The 25,676-nt window shown below is 41.3% G+C and overlaps 2 protein-coding genes across 3 annotated transcripts in view; one reads left to right on the forward strand and one right to left on the reverse strand.

Annotated features, from left to right (window-relative positions):
- The window catches only part of gng12a (guanine nucleotide binding protein (G protein), gamma 12a), a 29,874-nt gene extending 14,000 nt beyond the window's left edge, over positions 1 to 15,874 (forward strand). For both annotated transcript variants that reach the window (XM_073491019.1, XM_073491018.1), the window contains exons 2-3: positions 14,712 to 14,820; positions 14,948 to 15,874. In XM_073491019.1, the coding sequence (XP_073347120.1) occupies positions 14,728 to 14,820; positions 14,948 to 15,073 (219 nt within the window). In that variant the 5' untranslated portion in view covers positions 14,712 to 14,727 and the 3' untranslated portion in view covers positions 15,074 to 15,874. The remainder of the gene's footprint in view (positions 1 to 14,711; positions 14,821 to 14,947) is intronic.
- Positions 15,875 to 21,996: 6,122 nt separating this feature from the next.
- gadd45aa (growth arrest and DNA-damage-inducible, alpha, a) lies at positions 21,997 to 24,456 on the reverse strand. The gene is made up of 4 exons (XM_073492179.1): positions 24,291 to 24,456; positions 23,557 to 23,658; positions 23,155 to 23,380; positions 21,997 to 22,864 (listed from the first exon to the last, which is right to left on the reverse strand). The coding sequence occupies exons 1-4, from the start codon at positions 24,338 to 24,340 to the stop codon at positions 22,751 to 22,753; spliced, it is 492 nt and encodes a 163-aa protein (XP_073348280.1). The 5' UTR covers positions 24,341 to 24,456; the 3' UTR covers positions 21,997 to 22,750.
- Positions 24,457 to 25,676: the final 1,220 nt, after the last annotated feature.

The raw sequence follows: 25,676 nt of genomic DNA on the forward strand, positions 1-25,676 counted from the left end.
TTGAATTTGCCATCATACTGTATGTGACAAAGAGCAGCAGCAGCTTGAAACATGATTTAAAGATATGTCAGATATGATAGTTTCCTCATATGCTGCAGTTAAATGCTGGAATTATACATGGCCTGATGGGTTAATGGTGTAGGTACTAGTCCTAGGTAGTTAATTGCACCACAATATTAGATGGAGGTATGATTCTATATTGTGTTTTAATTGTATTCCTCACGGTCACTCTGTTGACATTCTTTCCTTCACTTTATGATATAGAGCAACAATGGGAAGGTTTGCCTTTTCTCATCTCTGATACTGGTTTTCCTAGACTTGTGTTGCTGAAAAGGAAAAGATTCCTGAGCCTTTCTTCAATGTACTTAGTGTTGTCCTCACTCTCAACACAGTCTCCGCTGGCATCCAAAACTTGTAGAAGAAAACACAGGCAAGCCAAACTGACCAATCACAATTCTTGTGGTTTCCACATGGTGTCTCTGTAGCTGCTGCGGGCCCGACATGTATTTAGATTTCTGAAGAGGCGCACGTCAGCTACAGTGGCTCCACGTAGGCTCTAATCTGTGTTGTAATCCCTTGACACAGAACTATAAATCTATGTTGAGGGCATTTTTCACTAAGTTTTGTCAGGTTGTGCTTAATATCATGCTGTTTTGATAGAAATGCTTTATGATGGTGTGAGTCTGAGACTTGGCAACAGAACAGGCATCTTCCTCATTCAGCTCCATGTGCTCGGTTCGGGACATTCCTGTGGATGACTCAAACAGGAATTTTAGTGCAGTTTCACCACCAAATGAAATGAAAAGTGATTTTTTAAAAACTGTTTTGATGGTATAGAAAGTTCTTTTGGCTCTCTCTCTCCCTCCCTTCCTTGTCTCAATTCAATTCAAATTCAAAAGGGGCTTTATTGGCATGAAAGTTCAACAACAATTTTGCCAAAGCATATGTCCAAACATTTCGACAGAACACAACAAATAACAACATCTCTCTCTCTCTCTCTCTCTCTCTCTCTCTCTCTCTCTCTCTCTTTCTCTCTCTCTCCTGACAGAGGAAATCATGCAACCTGTGTTTCCCCCCACCTCATCTCTTTGTCCTGTTAGATAGAGTTGGTATTAGCTATTTAGTATTTTTCTTAATATAGCCATTGCTGTGCCAGTCTGAATATTACTAGATTTAATCTATTGATTCCATGGAATGAATCGGGTAGACTGATTATCTGGGCCGATATGCAGCGTGATGCAAGTGATTTTTCTGTAAGATTTCCGATAAAATAAACTAATTTGAAAATGTGCTAGTTTGGCTCTGATGCAACATCCTTTCACACAATGTCCCGCCTACAACAATATTTGATTGGTAACATGTCACAATTAATAGCCTATAAACACTTAAAAATCTGAATCTGAAAAGTAACTACTAACTAAATCTATCAAATTAATATGGTGGAGAGGGAGTATAGAGTAGCAGAAAATGGAAAATTCAAAAGATTTTCATTTGTATTGCAAATAATTATTGGTCCAAAATATTGATTTTCAGTCTCCTTGATTTCCAATAATCGGTATCAGCCCTGAAAAAGCCATATCAGTCGACCCCTAGAATAAATGTAACATATACTGTAGAGTGTATTCGGTAGACAAAGATTGTGTGTCTATACCTAAATATCATAAAAGGTACATGCAAATGTCCACTGACAAAAATGGACTTTGCACCTTCTGACACTCGCACATACGCAATCCTTGCTTCACTCATACACACACACGCCCCATCCCCATTTATATCACCCTCTGACTAATCCCATTTCCTCTTTACTCTAAAAAAACAAACTCTCCTTTACGACCTTTACGTTGTTTTCTAATGAGTGGTGTGACGTCCGAGCCCTTATCACTTATTCCATCCATGCACACTGTCATTTAACCCTTCCTACTTCAGCTCCAGCAGGGTGGAGGAGGGAGGGACTTTATGATGGGCAGCCAGCAACACTGCAGACCTTTGGCCTGCTCTATTCCACCTTCCCTGCAGCAGTAACGTACATGTGGTCGGACCAGCTCCGGGGTGGAGGCTGGAAAGACTGAATACCTTTGTTTATTGTTCCATATAGGCAGGGCAGTGTTGGGCAAGAGATGGAGATCCATTGTGTAGTATCTCCCTGCCTTCGTCATGAATAGTAGCTTTCAGAGGCATGAGGCACTGAGACGAAAGGCAAAGCACTTACAATAGCTTTAAGTTTTACGGCGTTGCTGTCGCCAGCAGCAGATTTTTGGCATGCGACCAAATGCAACATACACACAGCTGCACAGCTTGCTCCCTCCAGCTGAACTCTCTCTCTCCCTCACACACACAAACTCTTATCTCTCTTTGGGCCTCACAAGCATACATCTCTCTCTCCAGCCCTCCGCCCCTACATTCATCCGTTCCTTTCCTGCATCCATTTCCAGCAAACTCCACTCGGCTTGCACTAAGCTTTCTTTTGTGCAGTTTTTTTTTTGACAACAATGCTGTTTGTTTTCCAAGGGGCAGAGCAGAGAGACGCTGCCCGGCAGCCTCTCTGCCTATGCTGCCCGTGTCTCCTGCATGTCACCCTCTGTGCGTCTGCAGTGACGTCTGAAGGGCATTATCTGCCATAGGCCACTGTTTGTTTTGGGCTGCTCCGGGCTTGATAATGGCCCATTACTGGGGAACCAGAGGCTCATAGGCACCTCAGTGGAAACCCAGCTGGCATTCAGCTCTGTAATTCTTTGCCACAGTTTGAGCAGTTTTTAGCAGAAACCAGCTCCACTGCAGCCAGCAACAACACAGACCTGGTGGCTATTTTTAGTGCATACTCTGGCTGCTAATGATATCACGGAGACACCGGCTGCTGACCTCTGTGTCTGTTTCTGTGTCACTCGCAGACGTTTGACATCTTTTGTGTAAAGCCAGAAGCTATGTCTGAATACTTGTTTAGCATCAACAAAATACTTGACTCATCACCTCCGGACGTTCTTGTGGAAGGAATGCAAGGAGCTCAGTTGACAGTTACATCAATGGAAAGGAGGAGCATATGTAACCGTCATTATTGTCAGTCACCCTTTGTGTCATTTTCTGTCTTTCTTTGTGCCTCTTGCAGTTTCTTCTTCTCTCTCTTGATGTCTCTTTGTGTTAGAAGTAGAATTTGCCCCTGGTGCATTTTTAGCTGGATGCATCTGTTTTCACAATATGAACTACAATGTTAATTTGACTGTTGACATCAACACATGCTGATGTCCGAGCCCACGCTGTCTCCGTCAATAATTTGTGTTTTAATGTAATGTATTGGGAAATGTTTATTAGAGATGAGACAGGATATAAGGGGAAAGAAACATGGACATTTCATGCACAAGGTCATCTGATTTCAAACAGGAGATGTTGTGGTTATGCAGTCATCAGTCACAATTCAGTCATTATCTACTCACCTCCATGCCGATGGAAGGTCTGGTGAAGTTTCATAGTCCACAAAACATTTCTGGAGCTTCACAGAAACAAAACAACATTGCTGCATTAACACTGAAACAACTATTAACTAATTAAGTTTAATTTAATAAATTTACCATTTATTTATTGTTGCTAGCTCAAACTCATATTGCATTATGTATGTCACCCGAGGAAGAGCCACAGTAATAATTCGTCCAATTGGCATAGCCATCTAGTAGGCCACATCACTCTCTTGGCTTATTCATGTAGCCCATATCTTCTTGTCTCTGAGGTTATGTGAAGTTAGGAAACAGAAGTAAGAGGACATTACATACTGCAATCTCTACGTTTGGCCTGAAATGTAGATTGTGAATGCCTTTTAAGATTGATAAGTATCTAAAATCGTCAGATCGCCCACCCATATAAGATGTATAATGCATTGTGCTATTAAACCTGCATGAATCCCTGCACTGACTATCCAGCAATAGTTTTAGAAGAGAGGGAAGAGGGTAAACGCTTTACCTTGGATATATTTAAAAAAAAATAAAGCTCAAGGTGTTGCATGTATAACCCTGCTGCAGGTATCCATTAGACCTTCACTTGCCTACACTACACTTACACCACATCCCCCATAACATTTAAACCACACTGCACCCACATTTAGGATTACACAACTGATAATTTGCTATCTCAAACAATAGGCTAACAGGATGGCTGACCCTGCTAGCTTAAAATGTCCCACTCAGCAGTTCAGGAGCCATATTTCACCACCCGACTCACCGGTGTGTAGCGAGAGGTGAAATAAGTCAAGGACAGAGATCTGGTTGTTGTTTTAATGGTGTGAACATGCAGCCGTAATTCCTCTGCAAAAGCCAGTGACCGTCCATGTGCGTTCATCCATAAATTACACTGTTATCTCTGGCAAAGGATGAAAGGACAACCAAGTTTTATTTTATTTTTATGAAGCGCAGTGAATAGAGATTCACAACTACTCTGCAAGTCTAAATCAGGCAACATTGGTTGAGTAGATGAGTGTGTGAATTGTGCTCTGTGGGGAATAATTAAAGGTTGCCTGGTTAGGGCTTGTCTTATTTGGCCATGTGAATCCTCGCCCCTCTTAATCCTTACATACTAGAGTGTTACTTGTCCCCTCTGTTATCACTGTTATCTGTCATTATGTCAGAGTCCCTGACACACATGCTGCTCCTCTTCAGTAACAACCACTGTATGTGCAGTCAGTCCTGTCATGTTCACACAGTCCTCTTCTAAATATCATCATGTTTAAGGACACTGATTAGCTGACTTGGCTTTCCTATCTCATGGATGTGCTTACTTATCTAACTTGACATGCACAGCACTCTTTGTTTTGCACTGAAATGTTTTTGAATTCATAATAAACTGGGTCGACTTGTAATTCCCGCAGCATAACTAGTCAGCCATCTAGTCTGTGCTTGAAACAAGGAATCATTCAGAGTTTATTTGGACAGGAATGAGCCTCGAGTAATTGCGTGTGAATTTAGGATTTAGAAATCCTGCAGAAATGAGTCCAGTCTAGTCTTCTGTCTAGACACTGTGTGACTGTGTTACAGTATGCTGGATTGTTTTTTTCATCCTGTCGAACCACAGAATTTACAGGATTGTCTGCAGTTTGCCAAAGTCTGAGAAGCCACTGTATGGGAGTGTAGCTGACATGTTTTCATGGTGATACAGACATGTGTTATTTGTAGCACCACATGTTTAATCTAGACAACTTTCCGTTAACCTTTGCTCAGTCCTGCAGCTTTTCTTGGAAATGTGTGCTCACAGGAATAATGAATACCCTTTAGCCAGTCACAAGCGAGCACGCTTGCAGACCAGCACAGAGAGCTCTGAATTTCCCAGTATTCCCCTGTACTGAGTGTGAGCCAGTGGCCTGGGCGGGGTCCTGTCAGCTTTACTTATCTCAGCAGCCATACCTGCAGCTCTGGGGTGGTGCTGCAGCTCTGTGGCTCGTCATAGTTCCCCGTAAATCAAACAATCTAGTTTTCTGTATGTTCCTCTCTGTGGGCTGTCCTTGTATGCAGCTGATAAAACAGATACTTTTTTATACATTGCATTTACTGCTCTTGCATTTGCTTTCATTATTGGTGTGGATATTTCTTTTTCAATTATCAAAAAAGTTGTTAATTTTCTGTTGATTTCAGCTCTTTCTTTCTGCACTTGAAACTGTACTTTTTGTGCAAACTGCAGAGAATAAAGTGTGTTGAAAAGGCGTTTTGGGGCCTCAGGTTGGACAAACATTGAATTTCTTTAAAGAATTGAGTTTTTTTGAGTTTGTGGTGCAGATGACTGAATGTTTTTATTCAGGGTCCTCTGGCAGAGCTTTCCGTAAGTGCTGGCTGCCATCCAAACAGCTGACTGCTCATTTGAATCCAACTGGCTACTTAATTATATATTATAATTTTGTTAATATTATTCAATAGAGTTGATGAACAAGTTGGAATTCCGTGAGCATGTACATTTTACAACCACTAGCCTCCACTTAAAAACAATGCAAGCATGATGATAAAGAAACCTGCCTATCTGTCAGTGGAGGATCGTCTTCAGTGTTAATATCATCAAAATAATTGATGACAAAGCACATTTATAATTGCATTGATTGCACAGACAGGACAGCCTCATTAGATGGGCTACTTTGGAGAACACCGGTGAAACCAACTTGACAATTTTGCAGTGAGCTTTGAAAAGCACATCGAAAGCACTGCCTTTTCCGTGAATGAATGATTAAGTTATCATAATTTACATTGTACTTTTTACTGGAAAGCCGTCTTTAAGATGTTTTGCAAACGCACACCAGAACAGGCCTTGTGGTCAAAGTAACAGGCCCTTGTGCTATGAGGAAAATGCGACACATCCTCGAACCAAAACAACAGCGACCAAAGTACCGGACCTCCATTGTACGCAATAGTTTGGTAAGGGTTAGCCAAGAAAACTAAGTATGTTACTTCTCTAATCTCAGTTAAAGACATACCTACGATACATAAGTAAGTTCATTATGCTAGTGAGTTAAAATAACTCAGTTTTGACTTTGGTTTCACAGTCGACACCAACAATGGTTTGCTAAAACGAAAGTCCTCCGTTTGTCTTACCCGACCATCCATCCTCGTCCTCCTCCTATGGGGACTTGTCGCTCATTATACTACTTCACCTCACTTCCACCTTTGCAGCTTTAATAATTACTACAGCCACTAGAAGTCGCCGCCTAACAACAAACGTAACTATGCGTTGTAATAAGCTGCTGTCACAGTCGACTTATATAGTTGTTCATCTGATGAGGATACACTGGGAAAATGGTTGTGCCTCAGCCTCACATCGTAATTTTATAGTATATAGTATAACTCTTTTTTGTTTGTATGCCATTAACCAATTATGCAAACTATTGCTCCAAATCATAGCAGCTAATCACAGGCTGTGTGGTCTAAATTGCACAGGAAGGCTAAGTCTCCTTTACAATCAGGTAGGCAAACTCATTAAAGCATGTATGATGAGTAGGGTATATGATAGAATAGCAGCGTTAAAATCTTGACTTTTCGGCCTGAATTTTTTCTTTGAGGGGTCGTGCCCTCAGACGCCCTTAGCTGGCTTCTTTTTCCCACTGGCTGGTTACTACTCTAAATCCTTGTGAAAATCCTTGCCTCTTGTCTCTATGGTTTGTGTTTATCCTTGTAAACAAAATCATTATAATATTTTCAGTGTCAACTCAATGTCAGTGGCTGCCAAACAAAGCAGGGCCTTTCAGCTCCGTTCTCTTTTCTGGTGGGAAAGTGGTGATGTCACTCTGGTGGTTCTCACAGAATGAACAAGTGTGAGCCCTCACCATCTCCTCCCTGCCTCACCCTTTCTCTTTCACAGTCCAACACACTCAGCACCCAGACTCTCTCCCTCTGGCTCATAAACACATTCCCACTTAATCAGCAGCAGGACTGATGACTGAGTATTACTGAGTTTGATAAGCACGGTAGCCGAGTGAGAACAGGACAGTGTTTGTGGTAAAGCAGGAGGGGGACTGCACAGTGGCACGGATCTGATCGGATCAGCAGCCAGCTCCAGTGCAGGGTCATGTTTTAGGTGTAGCAAGAGACGGTTTTTCATTCAGCTGGAAAAGTGCTGACTGGCAGCAGGAGTGTGTGAGAAGGCTACTTTTAGCTTCGCCTGCAGACTGGGAAACTCCTGCTTGAAAAGAGGGGGAGTGTGCGCGGGGGGGAGGGGTGTACATGAGAGAACTGAGAGTTGTGTGTGTGCGTGCGTGTGTGTGTGTGTGTGTGTGTGTGTGTGTGTGCGTGCGTGAGTACACAAGGGATAACAACCAATATACTGGCTTGTGGCTGGGGCCCAAGTCTTTGAACTCTCTTTTGTTCAAAGCAGCAGACATCTGTCTAGACTCCAAATATCGCCTTTCCACAATTCAGTGTTCTTCACTTGTCAGCTGGTAATATAAAGTCAGACAGACGCCAGGCAGGAGGAGTGTTTAACATGAAGTGACACTGCCAATAAAGTTTCAACTTTATTTGAAATTTTAGCAGATAAGAAAGGAAAGTTCTTGTGCATGATCATTTATATTTGCAGTATTTGCATGATGCATAGTTTTATTTTTTTTATTTGACATGGGCATAACAGTAACTTTGATGCTGCAACATACATCCATGCACAAGCTACTTGCTAACGGCCGCTAGTGTACAGCCAAAGATGGCTACAGAAAATAGTTGTCCAGTAAAATGAGCAACAGAAAGTCCTTTTTTTGTTTTGTTTTGTTTTTACAAATTAAACCTTTGAACGGAAATTTACCCTGCCCACTGCTGAGTACAAATTCTGCATCATGTCCAACTGAGCCCATGTGTGAACAAAGCCGATCATTGTCTTGAAAATTCACTAAGAAAGTTGTCATGTTTACAATGGCTCTGACTAACCCTAACCCTTGCCTGTATTTTGCTTTTCACTCTTTCGTTGATATTGCAGATGCGTCCAAATCCATGTAATATTGATATCAACACCAAAACAGTCATTATTATGGATGAGTCGTGAGCCTCTTTTTATCCATTTCCAAACTGTCCTGACAGTTAGATAACCGAGTTAGATAACCGATCAGCTTGCTCGACACGCAGATTCCCATGTCCCTTTGTTGAGATTTTGCAGTGTGGACCTAATGCAGAAACATTTAAATGTATCTTCGTAGAAACAGAATTTCAGCCTCAGTCAAGATACTGTAAGCTCTCCTAAGACCTCTCTAAGTTATTGGAGCTAATGAAATCAGCTGTAAGCAAAGAACTCTTAAATGTCTATTATTATTTTCCCTAAATAGTGAAGTATAGGTGCTACCTTACTGTGTTTTTAGTCCTACAAACCACAAAAGACAGGGTGGAAAATGACTCACTTGCCGTTTTGGGGTGACTAAATGGAAGGCTTTGGATGTAGAAAAAGATCCGTCATTACTTCTTGTCAAGTCTGAGGTGCAGCCGGCAATACTTAAGCCCTAAAGCAGTTTATTTCCAGTGGTGTTACTTTATTAAAAAAGCTACTTGAGTGTGAAAGGCCTCAGATACCCAGTGAAGGGACCACACATACTGTACAGTTGACAGGACTGACTCTTCTTTCAGCCTTTAATGGATAGTGTTTGTATTCGTCAGCAGTGAATTTAAGAGTTTTTTGGGGTCAGAGCTGCAGTGTAGTAGCAGTGTGAGACACACACACCGTTTTTCATCTCTGAGTGTTGGTGTTAATGGCGTTGAGTCATAATGGTTCCCTGTTCTCTGCACTTTGAACACGGTGCTAATGAATCACATGTGTGCGGGTGGATTTGTGTGTGTAAGGTAGAGCAGGGCATGGCGGCTGGGCTGCTCTGTGCAGTAGGTGGTCCTGGCTGCACTGTGTGTGTGTGTGTTGTGATAGGGTGGGCTGTGAAGGGGGTGGTCTCTTTCTTTCCCTGGAGGTAACTTTTTTGCAAGGCTCCTATATGTACATGGTGGTGCTTAATGCCAGGCACTCACGCACACACACATCGATGCCCTCCTGTCGAGTTTCAGTCAGACCGGTGCTGCTGGTAGTAGTTGGCATCACTTCACAGGGGCTGCACAGTTTGACTGAGGAGACTCAGTTGAGATGGTTTGCACGCAGAAACCACTTATGAGTGCCAGTGGGATTAAGTGCCTCCTCATTCCTGATTTACCTGCCTCTTCTACTCCACATGCTGGTTGAACTCATATTTTGGCGCCAGAGTTGTAGACTATTAATTCTCTTTACTTCATCTTAAATTACAGCTGTGGATGTTTCTTTTTTGCCCCAGCCTGTCACGCCCTATCACGTGACCGTTGGAGAGATGGAAAGGCTTCTTTTCAGCCTTGCTAGTTGATCTGCACTGCAGTAAGAAGGAAATTAGTAAAGACTTGCATGCAAACGTAACAATAAATTGTTAAAATTCTCTACAGCAAACAGTGACAAACATGTTACAACATGCATCAACTTGTCTCTATTTAGTAGGGCGGCACTTTATCACTTTGATTAGAGGGTAGACAATAAAAAAAAAATGATGAGAGAAAAAAAACGAACAGGAAAAAAAGCTTCCGTCTGGAATATGACATTATACATCAGAAATATCCCTCATATCCCTCAGTGTGTGAGTCTATCACCCCGCAAAACACTAATGAAGAAAAAAGCTCTAAAGTCTTTGAAATGAAAAGACAACAAGCATTATGTTTAATATTCCCTTCCTACTGAAATGTGTCTATTGTGACTTTTTTTTATTTTAAACTCATAAAACAACGTTGCCACACTCAGAAGAGATTGCACAACCAAGAGTCAACACCCAGCAGTTAACATGCAAACAGATTAGCTCGCTAGCTTGACCCTCGACTTTGCAGATTGTAGCAGTTCCTCGAGAGTCTCCCAGCTGGCTTCAGCAGAAATTGGTGCAGCTGTAGTGCTCAAGGGCGTTGAAACATTTTGTCAATGTTTGGTCGCACCACAGAGGTGTTAGCTTTATCTTAAGTACTCTGGTGTTAAGTTTTCATTTCCTGTAAATGAAACCCACTATTCTTAATACAGTGATTATTACTGTGTTGTCCTCGTGCCCAATAGTTTTTGACCAATTTGCTAATAGCTAGCTTTAATCAGCAAACAACAATAAAAGGTGTAGGAACTTGGACAAAGCATTGTGATGAGGTGAAAACTATGGCCTACAACCTTAACCTACAGCTACTGTAGTGCCAAATATCAACAGTGGGGAAACCTTCAACTGCAACATAGGTTAATACAGTGATACTTAATAAAGGGCAGATGAAGTTGTCATGTTATAACAAACACATAACGATACCGTACACTGGCAAACCGTTATAAATGAGGAGTTGTTAATTAGAAAGTTATCTAACCCTAGATATTTGCTTGCTGACACTATCACATAAGTGTCTAATGTCAAATTGAGATGCAAAGCCACGTTCCTAAGGGCTGTGTGTGAGATTTAAGTTGTAACTTATGCCTACGGTGGAACTATTTCAGTGGGTGTAAGCCTGTAAAGGTGCTCAAAGTAACAATTTATAGCAATTTCCTTGCATTAATCACTTATTTATTGGCCATATGTGAGCAGATTGTAACGTGATGTGAAAAATGAGACCTTTCTCATCTCTCTTGGTTGCCTACACAAGCCTGTGGACAGTTTGTTTAAATTGTTCATGCTGCTGGACTGTGGATTCCTTTGTGAAGGACTCTGGTCGGATGTTCTGCAACAGTCTGAAGATTGTGACTTTTTGCATGTTCTTGACTGCCTCATGTCAGTGCCTCTCTCAGCTTTGCTAACAGAGAGCAACAGTAGTTAACGTTAGTCTAGAAACAGCATCCACTAACATGAACTAAGAACCGGCTACCAGCACAACACAGAAGTTGCTCACAGTTATTCTCAGTTGATGAAGGTGTAATTATTTTATTTTAAGCTCTGTTCTATGCTGAGATAGCAGCGTTAAATTAAAGTCATGGAACATTAACTATTAGTTGTTTTAAGAGAAAGGAGTTCTCTAAATACAATAGTCACTGCAGCCCTGCCGTGTGAAGGCTGTTTGCACTTCTCGTGTTATCTCTTTATTCATTGTTGTACTTGATCAGCAGCTACTGTTCTGTGTTTACATATTGCACAATTTATAAACCACACAGTCTGGTTTGCTTGGTAGCACCAGGAGGTTCACTTTTTTACCTGGCAGCAGTAAATCATCTGCTCAGAAAGGCGTCTGAAGTGGAGCACAAAGAAATTGGTGACTAACCCTGTTGCTCCAGTTGAGTTTGTTATGCCGATTGCCAGTCTGCCAAGAAAGTCACCGGGTTCATTATCGTCACAAATTACTGACCTTGATACTGAAATGATTACTTTAAGTGATAGGGTGGTCGTAAAAGTTCATTTGCTTCTTCACAGAGAAAGGAGGCTGTGTTCATAGTATTCTTCCTAAATTTACATTTCCAGGTTGAAAAAAAAGTATGAAAATGTCTAAAGCAACATCTTAAACTACTCTTGCAGTGTAGTGAAACTTCAGTCATTTTCTAGTCCTGCAGGAGGTCACTGAAAGCTGATCATGTTTGTCAGAGAAGCAAAGATATTAGTTCCATCTAAGGAGCTCCACACTCTAGGAATAACCACACTCACTCATCATGTGTGGATAAAAGGGTTTTTTTTTTAACCTGTGGTGCCTCGCCTTTATGACTAAGCTTAGAGTGTTTCCTTAGGAAAATAGTTTGCTTTGCATTGTAATGCACGACCCTTTCATCTCTCACTTTCATGTTATCAGTAACTTTTCAGCTCTTTGAGTCATCTCTGCTTGTGTTTCCTTTGGAGTGATTGGATGGGAATGAAACTCTCTAATCAGGCGCTGCCAAGCTGAAGTCAGAAAATTGAGATTTTCCTTCCCTTCCCATTTCCGTTTTTTTTGCGCCTTTTTTCCTCCCTCTCTCTTTGTTCCTGAAACAAATGAAGAGCAGACGATCCAGCTGCAGCATCAGAGGCAGTCTGGAGGGGCTACACCCTGCAGGGCGAATGGGGTCCAGACAGGGTTAAACAAAACAAACGTGAGGTTGATACTTTGTGCTTTCTATAAACGTTGACTTCTCTCAACTGTTGCATTTTGCTGCACCTTCCCATAATATCCTTTTTATAATTTACAGTTACTGTGACTGAGGCCTATTTACACAACACTGTACACTGATAACTTGAATGACGTGTTGGGAGCATTTATAATCTCAGAAATTGTATTTGGAAGTCCAGGAAACATTATAACAACATGCAGATGGAACAAAATGTGTATTTAATTGTTAAGGCATCTAACCGACAACTTCAGCTTTTCTTTATTTTCACGTTTTAAAAGAAATGAACCTTTTCTTGTGAATTTCACAATAAACTTCTGTGAAACTGCAGCTTCCTCTTCCCTGCTGAGAAACGTGTTGGCGAAAGCGAGGCGTGTCACAAGATGGCGTGTGTGTTGCAAAAATATTAAAGGAAATGCGTGTGTGTGTTTGTATGCATGAGAAAAACAGACAAATGGCAATAAAAGGAAGTGAGAGCGTAGGGGAGAGCGTAGGGGAGAGACAGCGGAGCCGGAGCTCCCACATGGACTGTGGGATATGTCCTGGCTTGTTCCCATCCAGTCTGTCAATGATTAGCAGGAAGTGGACTCACAATTCTGACCGCTCTCACACATCAGCCCTCAGTCACATACACATTCAACACTGAAATCTTTACATTTCTGTAGCTTTTTGTTTAAATATCCTACAGTGTCAGAGTTTCAGTCATTGTTGTACAGCACCTATCAGTTGAGCTCGTAGTGTACGCACTCAAACAATGTGGCATTATTGTGCCACATCTGGCAGCAGGGGCAGTGCACTGCCTGAAGGCCTGCATAATGGACTCGTGAAACTAAAGAAAAAATGCAGAAAAAACTAAATCTTTGCAACATGTTTGCACAAAAACTTTCAAAAAGAATTTGCATATGCATAGCAGGACCTCAGATTTGTTTCTACTTGTTGGTGATCTCACTTTAGGGAACAACCCTTCAGAGGAAGAGGAAGTATGGAAGAAGAGTCGTTGGTCCTCATTAAACCAACAGCTGTATGATTTACTGCACACTCACCTGCAGTATCTGTAGTTAAAGGATAAGTTCATTCAAAAATGAAAATGCTGTCATTACCTACTCACCCCCATACTGATGGAACATGAAGCAAAGTTTTATGGTCCACAAAACTTTTCTGGAGCTTCACAGCAAAATGTAGTCCAAGCAGTCTCCTAAACATCTGAAGAAGCTGGGGACTTAAAATGTAAAAAAATAACTGAAAAAAACTCCAATCCAAGTCTATGGAAGCCCCAAGATCTCAAATTGATTTGAAAAGACGTCCTTTACACCCTTGACACGCAGTCTAGCATGTGCACCAACGCTTGTAGCTTAGCGGCTACAGTGAAGATTTCGGCTTCAATCAGGGCTTTCAAAGACTTGCATTACACCAGATGAGCTATATGGAGAATTGTATGGGTTTTTTTGTTTATGTTTTAAAACAAGTCCCCATCTACTTCACTTGTTTAGGAGAACGCTGCACTGTGTTTTGCTGTGAAGCTCCAGAAATGTTTTGTGGACTACTAAACTTCACCCCACTTTCTATCGGCATGGGGTGAATAGATGATAGATTTTCATTTTTGGGTGGACTTTTCCTTTAAACAATTTCCGGGCTAAATATTAAAATGAATGTTTTCCCTGCTTAGATGGTATTACTGGCCCATGTTCCTTTATCAACAAAATCCTCAGAATAGGATAGCAAACCACAGATGTGTTAAAACTTTATGTTTGTTTATGTTGTCTTTATGTTCAATTTTCAGATTTATGTTGTGACAGAGCAGTGCTTATGGTATTTGAGTGCACTCGTTTCGCAGATCTATAAAATGCCAACATTTAATCTTGCTTTTGGGTTGCCTGTGTTTTCTGCTTATTCATTCTGTTGACTTTATCTGATAAACAAGGTGGTTTTTGTACGTAGCTGCTCTGTGATCTGCCAAGCTGCTGTCATCATCACAACCAAGTTCTTTTATGTAATCTGAAACAAGTGTGGGCTTTTCCTGCTGTAGAGACAAGCTTACACTCCTTTATTGTCTGCCTCCGACTTGACCTGAAAGGAAACAAGAAAACAGACTTTATCTGAACAGCTTTACATCAATCTGGTAACTGTTCTAAGGAAAACTTTTTATTCTTTTTAAAGTTGTTCAAGGTTTTCTCTGTTGTTCGTCATTACAGTATTCATTTGCCCAGGATGTCTTCGAAGGGTCACAGTTCCAATAACATCGCCCATGCCCGACGAACGGTGCAGCAGCTGAGAATAGAGGCCAGCATTGAGAGGATAAAGGTAAAGTGCAGCAATAAACCATGCATCTTCATCTTCTGTGGCACTAAAGACCAGATATTGTTTGTTTTGTGTCATGTGCGTATCTTGCCACTAAATCTCGTGTCTTTGTCTTCCACTGTTTTTGTAGGTATCCAAGGCCTCTGCGGACCTTATGAACTACTGCAGTGAACACGCCAGAAACGACCCTCTCCTTATGGGCATCCCCGCTTCAGACAATCCCTTCAAGGACAAAAAACCCTGCACTATATTGTAGTGGATGCCACTTAGCCTTTATGTGTTTTTTTTTCTTTTGCTTATTAATGTTGCTGTATTCTTTTTGTTGGGAGGAATGAGGGGTGGACTGTGATCGTATCATTACCATGTGTTCACCTGTTCTGTTATCAAGTCAGCAATTCGACCGCCGTTTTCTCAAAATCAGCAATTCTTATGAAGCAAAGGAAGCCCCACTAGCCTGTACGATTCTCTGTTCAGTATGAGCTCTGACCACTAACAAGACTTTGGCTGCATGGGTTGGGATGGCATCAGGTACGTGGTGTTGCTTAAATCGTAATCAATAACATATATTATTGTTCAAATATTATAGCAGCATTGGCAAAGTGATGGATTTGGTCCTTCCTGTGTAAACAGTCTCATCTCCACTGAGCTGTGACTGTTATTGTCTTTCTGGTTCGCCTTAAGTGGATTCACACAGCTGAAGTTTCCCTTCAGTCCTTTACAGGCATCTTCGGTTTAAGATGGATAATATTGGCTCTTGTCATGTGGCCTCAGATTCATTCCCATCAGTATTTTACAGATTACGTGCAGTTTAGATCACTGAATTCAGTGTTTACTTTGAGCTTCCACTCAAATGTTACCATGATGTATCTTTGATCGGGGAAGAAATTATTCTGCAACCTATCACAGCCGCAGCAGCTCCACGACAATCCACATGCCATTTAATCCATTACTTTCCAGTCTGGTATTTGTAGGTGCGATTACCATGATACAGTGTTGTCTTTAGCTGAGTTAATGAACCATAATGTTGAGTTAAAGGAGACCTACTATGCTCTTTAGGTTTTTTCCTTTCCTTTAGTGTTTCATATATATATATATATATATGTATATATATTCATATCTATATATATATATATATATATATATATATATATATATATATATATATATATATATATATATATATATATATATTTTCATATATATATATATATATATATTTTCATATATATATATATATATATATTTTCATATATATATATATATATATATTTTCATATATATATTCATATGTATATATATTCATATATGCACCAACAGAATCTCCTCTCTCCCACAGAAAACAGTTCTCCTGAAACGCCTCGTCAGTAGTCTCGCCTTTAATTCTGTGACTTTGTGACATCACACTACGTCACCATGTCACACATTTACACAATTTATGTTGAGCGGCTAGTTTGGCACATGAGAATTGATTTAGCACAGCTGCTCTGTTGTCAGCGGTGCTGGCTTAGGCATGTGTGAGCTGACCAATCATATGAGACTGGTTACTCAGGAGGCGCGGCTTAAAGAGACAGATGCTACAACAGAGCGTTTCAGACAGTGCTGCAGCACTGGACAGTATGAGCAAACTAAACTAAACTATGTAAACCTGTTTTAGTAGTAACCCAAAATAAAATTATGAACCTGAAAATGAGCATAATATGTCTCCTTTAAGTTCAATATAAATAATCCGAGATGGCTTTTGCTCTGATTCAAGCCATTGGGATATGACCCCAGTGCTGTGATGCTTGTGGAAATTTTTCAGCTGTACACGTGAACAACAGCGTTAATGAAGCGGAAATGAAAATGCTTTATCACGTCAATGTAGGGAAACACTGTGTAACGAAGACCGTGGGACCAAGCCAAACCAATGATAACTGGATTGTAAAACATCTTAAGTATGCGTCTGAATGTGACTACTTTTAGCCATTCCTTCTGAAAATATAACTGTGGTACGCTATTTATAGGACTCTGACGGCACGCCAGCAAGTGTTACGCAACACTGTGAGCCACGCCTTTTTGCTCATCACAACAAGTGTCTTAGTTAAAGGAATGTGCACACCGTTCCTTGTCTTAAAGTGTACGAGGCACAAGTGTTGTAGGTACGGGTGCATAAAAACCACTCTCTCAAGACTGCTCTCAAATCTTTCATGATTTTCAATTGAAACTAAACGTTTGTGTTGGTGGGGGTCTTCAATCTTCAGTCTGACATGTCCTTCATGTTGTGATTCTCTGGGGGGAACATATCTGCTAGGGTGAAATTTAACAAAAAAACAGAATAGATAGCATAAATTCAAACTTTCTTTCACTCTAAAGCCTTACTTATGTTTGCCTATCATGAAGAAAAAAAGTGTTTCTATCAAATGTTTTTACCTGTGGGATGAACGTGATTTGTAACAATATTGTGCCATCTGTTTTCTGTCTTCATGTCACTTGCAGAACATGTTAAAAAATGGTGTTTCACTGACCTGGTGCTCTCCGCTTTTCAGCAGTTTTTGGTATTGTTGTCTTCTCCAAAGGGTACGTTCAGGTCTTCAAATCAGCAAGATCTGGTGTTATTATCCAATTGTATTTTTTTTATGATTGTCTCTAACAGTCAGTTCTTCTTACTTGCAATAAATCATTCCTGTTTGCCTCTTAAGGAAAAGTTCAAATTACCACTGCCACGTCATGATTTCTGTCCATTCAGCAACTCCGTAACGGCCTTATTGTACCATTGATAGATTAATTTAACTGTCAGAATCTGCATTTTGATAAATGTCTTTATTAATATACCAACCTTTGTATGAAGACTTACTAAGATTAATAAAGTGAAGCATTCCTGCAGTACAATACTGTACTAATATCTCAATAAAGATGTGTTGTGCTGCACAGTCGGAGGATTTGAACCTCTCCTGTCTTGACACCCCATCATCACATTCACAGGCTGATGTTGCCCTTTTATTGTTTACATAAAGCCCAGCCAGAGAGATCTGCCCATGGTGTATCTTGCGCCATTTCCTCTCATTAGTCATTTATTTATATCTCACTCGGGATAGGAGGCACCTCGGGCCTCTCACCATGGCTGTCAGAATCCCGGAAACACAAGAGGGCTAAATATAGAAATCCCCAAACCCTGATTTCCGCTCTTGGATAGCAGAGGAACTATTTTGGGAAGATGTCTGCTTAGCCTGAGAGTCTGTTTTTATTCTCCGTTGGTGGCCACTCGGGTCTCTCTGACCTTGTTTCTGGCCAGCTGGTGGATAAACAGCTTGTTGAATTTTCTCCCACACACAATGGGAAGAGCAGACAGGAATAATACTCATTGTCACCTATTGTAACAAGCGCAAAAATACTGAATTGGATGTGACAGTTCTCATACTTGGGTAACATTCTCACCTATTATTTATTGTTAATAGATGCTGCTTTCCCCTTGTCTTTTTCTCACAGATTGTGGTGCTTTCCCTGAAAGATCACATGTCTGCAGGAAACACCGGGTGCATTAGCATTGTGCCCACTAAAGACACCTTCATTGAATACCAAAGACGGCGAACACAGTGAACTAAATCACAATGCATGCTTTTTAGCTAACTTTTTTGAGCTATTCTTGTTATGCACCAGTATGACACAGACCGCCAGGGTATTCTCTGTAAGCATGAATGCCCCTGGAGGCCTGAAGCATGCCCCCTCATCAGAGCTCAGCCTCTGCAGTAATCCCAGTTTGTCATTGTGCAGCAATGTGAGAATCATAGGGAGGCATACAGCCAGCGGCTGGCAGGCTGGCTCACTGACCATGTGCCTCGCTGTGAAAATCTGTCCTGGCTGTTACAGTGTCAGTGTGATGGAATGTGCTGATGTGGGGGAGAGGAAAGGGAGGGAGGGAGGGAGGAGTGGAGGGTGAGGGCTGATTAAACGGACTGCAGTGGCACCTCTGATCCTCTGGTAGCCTCAGACATTTGAGCGTGAGGCTACCAGTGTCATATCTAATTTATATTATCCACCCATAGATAGTGCTATAAAGGTGCAAAGTACTCGTTAGTAGTTGTTTTTGAGGTACTTTACTTGAGTATTTCCTATTTATGCTACTTTATACTCCTCCTCCACATCACAAAGGGTTAATATTGTATGTTTCACTTCACTTCATATATTATACGGCCATATCTACTAGTTTGATTTTACATTTAACAACCCATAAAACATGATGCGTTACTACAAATTAAAGGCTCTGTTCCTGCTGAAGTGCTGCTGATTATGCTGATAAGAAATTCTGGTTAGAGTTGTGCAAAGCTAGGTCACCATGTGATATAAAGAATTATACATTTGTATTTTGTCCTGCAATAAAACTCACATATTGCATGAAAACATTTTATGGTATGTTAGAATGAAATATAAAATATTAACTTCTAGGACCTTCAGTGCTCCATGATTTAACAATCTGAAAGTTTTGCATAATGAGCTCTTCAATTTTTATACTTTATGTACATTTAGCTAATGATTATGTACTTTTAGTTGCACACTTGTAGTACTGATACAATTACTTAAAGGATAAGTTCACCCAAAAAAGAAAATTCAGTCATTATCTTCTAACTCCCATGTTTATGGAAAGTCAGGTGAAGTTTCATAGTCATTCATTTCTGGAGCTTTGACTTTGGTTTTCAGCCTGAGGGTTGGGATCCCCAGAGGGGTCGTGACCTGATTTCTAGGGGACGCCAGGTGGTAATGGAGAAATAAAAAAAAAAAAATGGTGAATAGTTGCATTACTCTGCCTGTATTAATGATATAATTTGAGCTAAAGGGTTAGGGTTAGGTGCAAATGAGTTCTGATTGGACGCACACACAAAAACCTCCTTTTTCATTTTGCCACTTTCAGGATGTTGTGATTTAAAGTGCTAGAGTCAGGGTGTGGGTTCTGAGGATTAGCGACTTGACAAGGTTGAGAACCACTGACTTAGGAAGAGGATCTGGATATTTGCTCCTCAAATGCCCATAAATGAGCTTTTTGCAGCTATGAATCAGCCTTCAAGGGAAATTCCACCCTAAAATGGAATGCTGATTTTATTTCTACCATAATGTCCAGCTGAGTTAAGATTGTCGAGTTTTCTGAATATTTAAATTTTCCTTGGCTGTTGGTACATGTTCTGATTGCTGCATTCAAACCAACCTGATTTAGGTGGAATACCCCAGTCAATACATTTATAACCTATAATTAATGGACCAACTGCAAAACATGAAATCCGGTCAAAGTTCGATGCCTTGATCTGCAGCTGCGTAAGAGAATATTACACAGTGTTTCTTCTATTTTATGGTGGATTTTCCCTTTATTTCACAATACTGTTATCTTAACCTGAAGTTTACCTTTCCCCTCCCACCAAGTTCAGTTTAGCTTTAACACAATGGGTGAGTGTTATACAATTCTATATACATTATACCACTAGTTATACAATGTGTCCCCCAGGTTTCACTACATGCAACAATTCAAAGTGTGCCGTGACTTATCAGGTCATCTTTCTACTCTATATTAGAAACACCTAGATAATGCTGCACCTGAACTTTGACCCACAGTGTCGTTCAGCCAGCAGGCACGAGTGACAGTATGCAAACCTCAACCTTTTTTAGACTGGTTTCACTGAAAGGCCAAAGTGGCATTATGACACTTACATCAGCCCTCCACTGCTCCAATCTTAAAATAACCTTTTCCCTTCGATCTCAACAATGCCACATTACATCAGTCGGCGTCACTCCCCGCAGTCACACGCCAGATAACCTTTCACACAGTGCCACCTGAAACCACTGGGGCCGGCAAGCTTTGTCCAACACTTCAGGTGCCAGTCTATACCTGTTTCTCTTCATCTCGTAATGTATTGGTGCTTCTTTGAACTCTGGTGCATCGTTTTACATTACACCTAATAAACCAGGTCCTATTTAATACACTACAGCCATTATGGCAGGGAAATAGTTTAAATGCATTTAGTATGTGTTGAAAGTTCAAAACTTCACCCACTTTGCCTTGGCAGCTGGGTGAGTAGATCATGACTGAACTTTGATTTGTGGGTCAACCGTTCCTTTACTGTCTGCAGTGGCTTCTGGGTAATGTAGTGAGTAAGGGAAACCAAACTTTCCATTCACTCATCCATGTTTTATTCTTGCTTATCCTGTTCAGGGTTTTGAGTTTCTGGTTGACCTGCATGCATGAGCATGAGGAAAACCAAACAATGGAAAAACACACAATGTTCTGTGACTAGATTTACACAATACAACTGATGACAATCAAAGAAACTACAAGGACAGGAGGGCACTAAAAAGAAATGATGCTACACTGTACAAGCACTTTTACAACTGCTGTCATCTACCATATTTTATAGAGCATTTAATTAAGCTGTATTAAATAATGTCACATGACCCCTCACATGAAAACTGGGTTGTGCAACTCAAGGACGGCCTCTGCCTCCTCTCTTCTCGTGATCATGACTCTGCACTTTCAGCGGGGATTGCCCTCCTTGCATCAACCCAGTGACGACACCGACATTCAGCTCCAGCGAGATCACCTGCCTGTGGGAGTGTGGAAAAGGAAAGGAGCGGGGGAGTGGAGGGAGCAGTTCATAACGGCTTGCACAACAGATTGCATGCCAGTGCCTCATTTACAAAATTTTCTAAGAAGTTCCAGTCATGCGCTCTTCAGTACGTTGCACCACACACTCTGATCCCGTGGGCAGAAGCAGCTGCGGATAGTAAGAAAACACCGGATGAATCCTCACTTCTATTATGAATATTTTTAAGTGAAATACAGCTGTTGTGTGTCCACGTTCCCTATTTAGCTGTGCAACATGTGTGCAGCTGTCACATGCTCTGGGTTGTCACATGACTCTAGGAAGTCAGCTGGCGAAAAGGCAAACCAAACTGTCCAACAAATCACTGAGAATCGGTGAAAAGAGAACCCGCTTGGATGAATGAACATGGTCCTGCTGACCGAGGCAGAAGCCTGTGCAGAGAGAGCGCTGAGGATTATTGTTCTCTTCAGCTCAGAGATGGCACTGAGGCCACAGAGGCCAACATGACCCCTGTGATCTGCACGTGACTCCTCTTTACAACTGCAACTGCTAAAGGTCAGAAATCAGCTCGGCTTTGCTAAAATTTCCAGAAATGAAACAAGAAAAACGCATGCAGTTCTGGCTCCAAAAAAATACTTTTTATTGACAGCAATACATATGTATTCAGATTTTGCAAATAGTTAAGGTAAAAAATGAAACATAAATACACTTAAATATCATTAGAAATAACTTAAATTGTAACAAATGAATTATTTTACTTGTGGCAAAAAACCAGCTGGCATAGGAAACACTAAATACACAGAATGTCTTCACTGGATGTGTAGCCCTTCCCTTTTTAAATTATGACAATAGTAACGTCAACATTAACAATTTAAATCAAATAAGTGAAATTGCAAAAGGTCCAGTGTTTCAACAAGTGCTTTGTTTCTGCAGAGAGAGGCCGAGGCCTTGGTCCACTCAACAGCTCTGTTTTCTGGTTTCTCCCCACTTCTTGTCACAGAGGCTTTACCACACATACATGATACAATCCTTCTGTACAGTGTCCGGCTTCACATGAAAAAGCACACACACATGCTTTTTTTTTTCTTTTTTGGAGTTTCCAGCTCATGACGATACAAGTTCCTCGCCATCTCATCTTGGTTGACAAGGCCGACGGCTCCAAACAGTCCCGTCCGAAGTGGAAATCCATCTTCTCTTTTAAATACATCCCACGTAGACAGCGGGGTCGTTTTTTTTTTCCTCCAAATTTTTTCTTTCCCCGTCAGCAGTGCTTTGGAATTTGATCTCTGGATGGTAATGTGTCCATCAGGGTACACACCACGCTTCCTGTGCAGATAACAGTCCTTTCACAGGTTTTCGTGGCTAACAGTTCATCGTTCAGGCAGGTTGATGATGGGTACCCACTGGTCCATACAGCGGCTCTCTCTGCAGAATCGGTTCACTTTGGTCAGAGCAGGGTCCTTCCATGATGTTGAATGTGGACACTGAAAATATCAACAAAAAGAGTATAGGTCATCTCAACACTTTGCACTGAGTTACAAATAATCCCTGTGTGCCTGCAAATACTAGGTAATTCCCTCTTCTGAAATTCCTGAGAAGTCATATGAGGGAGGAGTCATGCACATGTTTACTAAATTCAAGAACAAGTACTGGCAAGTTCTTCCTTGCGCAAGAGTTTCGCTCTCATGCACGCATCTCAACATCCTATTTACAATCACAACAATATGATTATTTAGCTATAAAACATGCAGATTGGTAAAGGGAAGACACTTACTGTGACAAGGACACAGTGGAGGTCCATAGGTTCACCCCCGCTCTGTTTTCCACCTCCTCCTCCACCCAGTATCTCTGCCAGGCGCCGGGTGTTGTTGACTCTCAGGATGTTGATGTCATTCTCGCAGCAGAAAGCCTGAATGAGGGTGAAGTGGATCTGCAGGGCCACGTCCTTTACGTCTTCGTCGTCGGTGGCGAGGATGCACAAGACGACATTATCAGGGTCTCTGAGGAGGGGAGGAAAAGAAAATAGATGCTTAGTCACTTTAGGTTTAATCACAGAACAGTGTACGTGCTGCTAGAGATGAATCAAGCCAACATGTTCATGTGTGTCAGAGGATGTGTGTGGGAGAGATCAGCTGTGAGCAGCTCAGTAACTTTGCTGATATAACCTTGTACTTACACATTGAGTGACTTGGCAGCCTCGTAGACTCCCACTGTAATGCAGCCCTGTGGTAACGCAGAGGTGAGGACTTCTTCCAAAGCTTTCGCCACTGAATCCATTCTGCAGCAATGAGACAAATCATGTCAGGTTAAAACATCGTTACAGCAGGACCACAAAAACTTTCCACCGTCCCCTTTTTCTGGCTAACGTTAGCCGGACTGCTAGCTAACCGGCCGGCGTCGTCTCAGGCACCACTGACAGATGTGCACAAGTTGCTGTCGCCGTCTACAAAGCAGACTGCTCGCAATTTTTTGCCTATGAAAAAGTTTCTGACAGCTGTGGTAAAAGAAACTGCATATTTAAGACTGTCGTGACAAGTTTTTGTCCACTTTATATTCACCTTTAACGAGTGTGCAGCGTCGTGTTAGCTAGTTAGTAGAAGACTATCGCGACTCCACCGAAGAACAGTTAGCCGACTATTTATCCTAAATACTGTATTTTAATATCTTTATCTGCCGTAAAAAATCATGTAAGCTAGTATTTTAATATCTTTATAATCTATTAATATGCTGAAAGTTAGTAGTCAGAGTAGAAATAGCTTTAAAATGACCTTAATCGTGCATTAATCTCTTTAATGCCCGTCACTAATGACGCTGCACACAAAACAACTGTATGCCGGCGATAATCAGCGCAGTTAGCATGTTGACAACCGTGCATAAATAATGAAATTAGCCACAATCCATATGAATTACCTTTCTTGAGAATAATCCCCATTTAGTTCCTCAAATGTCATCTTGTACATATAATCCAAATCCACCTCAGAGCAATGAGAATAGCGGTGTAGTGAGTAGTTAGTAGTTATCCTGGTATCTTCTCGACTGGACGCACGTTATCTCTCGGGTTCACTGCGCTGCAACTGAGAGATAAATCTGGCAACTTCACATTAAAACAGCCTGGGACAATGAAGTCAGACGGCCGCGCATCATTGGTCGTATGCTAATGTTTCGGGTGTGCTCTGGAGAGGGATTGGATGGACACACAGCAAGAGGCGTGTCTGCCCTCAACAGGGTTACTAGCAGAGAAAGAGCAAGCTCAATGCTGTACTAGCATAACTACAGCTGCCTGCTGGCCTCTAACGTCTGGACTGAAATACAAATCTGCTCATTAGCCTGGCTGTAGCATCCCTCTGACCGAGTTAGTACAACTAGTGCACAGCTGTGACATCCATCCCGCTTCTCTCCATCTAATATGTCCACACCTGGCACAAAAACACAATTAATGTAACTTCTGACAACTAGAAGAACAACCTGGAAATAAGCAGGGAGCCATATTTGCATGTCATCACTCGAAGTGAACTACTGTGTTTAAACAGAGCGTTAAATAAAGCGATGAATGGATAACCTGTTGCAGTCACTCACCCTCGCTGCCGGACAGGACGCGACAGAGTCCGGATCGCTGCATGGCAACGGGACGCTCCTGGGAGGGGATACTGCCCTCTGATTGGCCCGCTGGGGGAGCGTGCGAAAACCCATCGAAACCGCGCGCGACATCCAAAGGACTGGCGCGAGAAAGAGAGGACATAGTGCCAAACAAACAAACAAACAAACAAACCTGAATCATTGCTGCTTTTAAAACTGGGTCAGTGTCACTCCTGACTTTAACTTTTCACACGAAATAACATTTTTCTATCCTTTATTAATGCTGTTTTAATTTTACAGTTTAATGCTGAAGTAAAGTTAATATAACACTTCCTGTTCTGAATTTGTCCAGAGCTGGTCCAGCCTCAATAATGAATATGAATAAGATAACTTAACATAACCTACAATAGGAATAATATTAATGATCCCACACAGGGAAATGTAAGAGTTTCCAGCAGCAGCAGCAGCAGCACCAGTAAGACAAGAACAGATTCATCGCCAAAAATGCATCGAATACTAAATAATAGTACATTATCATGTGGCCTATACAAGCATGAAACATCTACAGGTATGAAAGTCAAGCTGAAAGGAAAAATGCTTTGTTAAAACCATTTTAGATTACATCCACGGTCACATCGTGCAATTATTTAACAACATGAATCAGTGTTATGTGATTTTCCAGATCTAGACCTAAAGTACAAGGTCGTGTAAACATTGTTT

The sequence above is a fragment of the Pagrus major genome, chromosome 21, assembly GCF_040436345.1.
Source record: "Pagrus major chromosome 21, Pma_NU_1.0".
Taxonomy (NCBI): domain Eukaryota; kingdom Metazoa; phylum Chordata; class Actinopteri; order Spariformes; family Sparidae; genus Pagrus; species Pagrus major.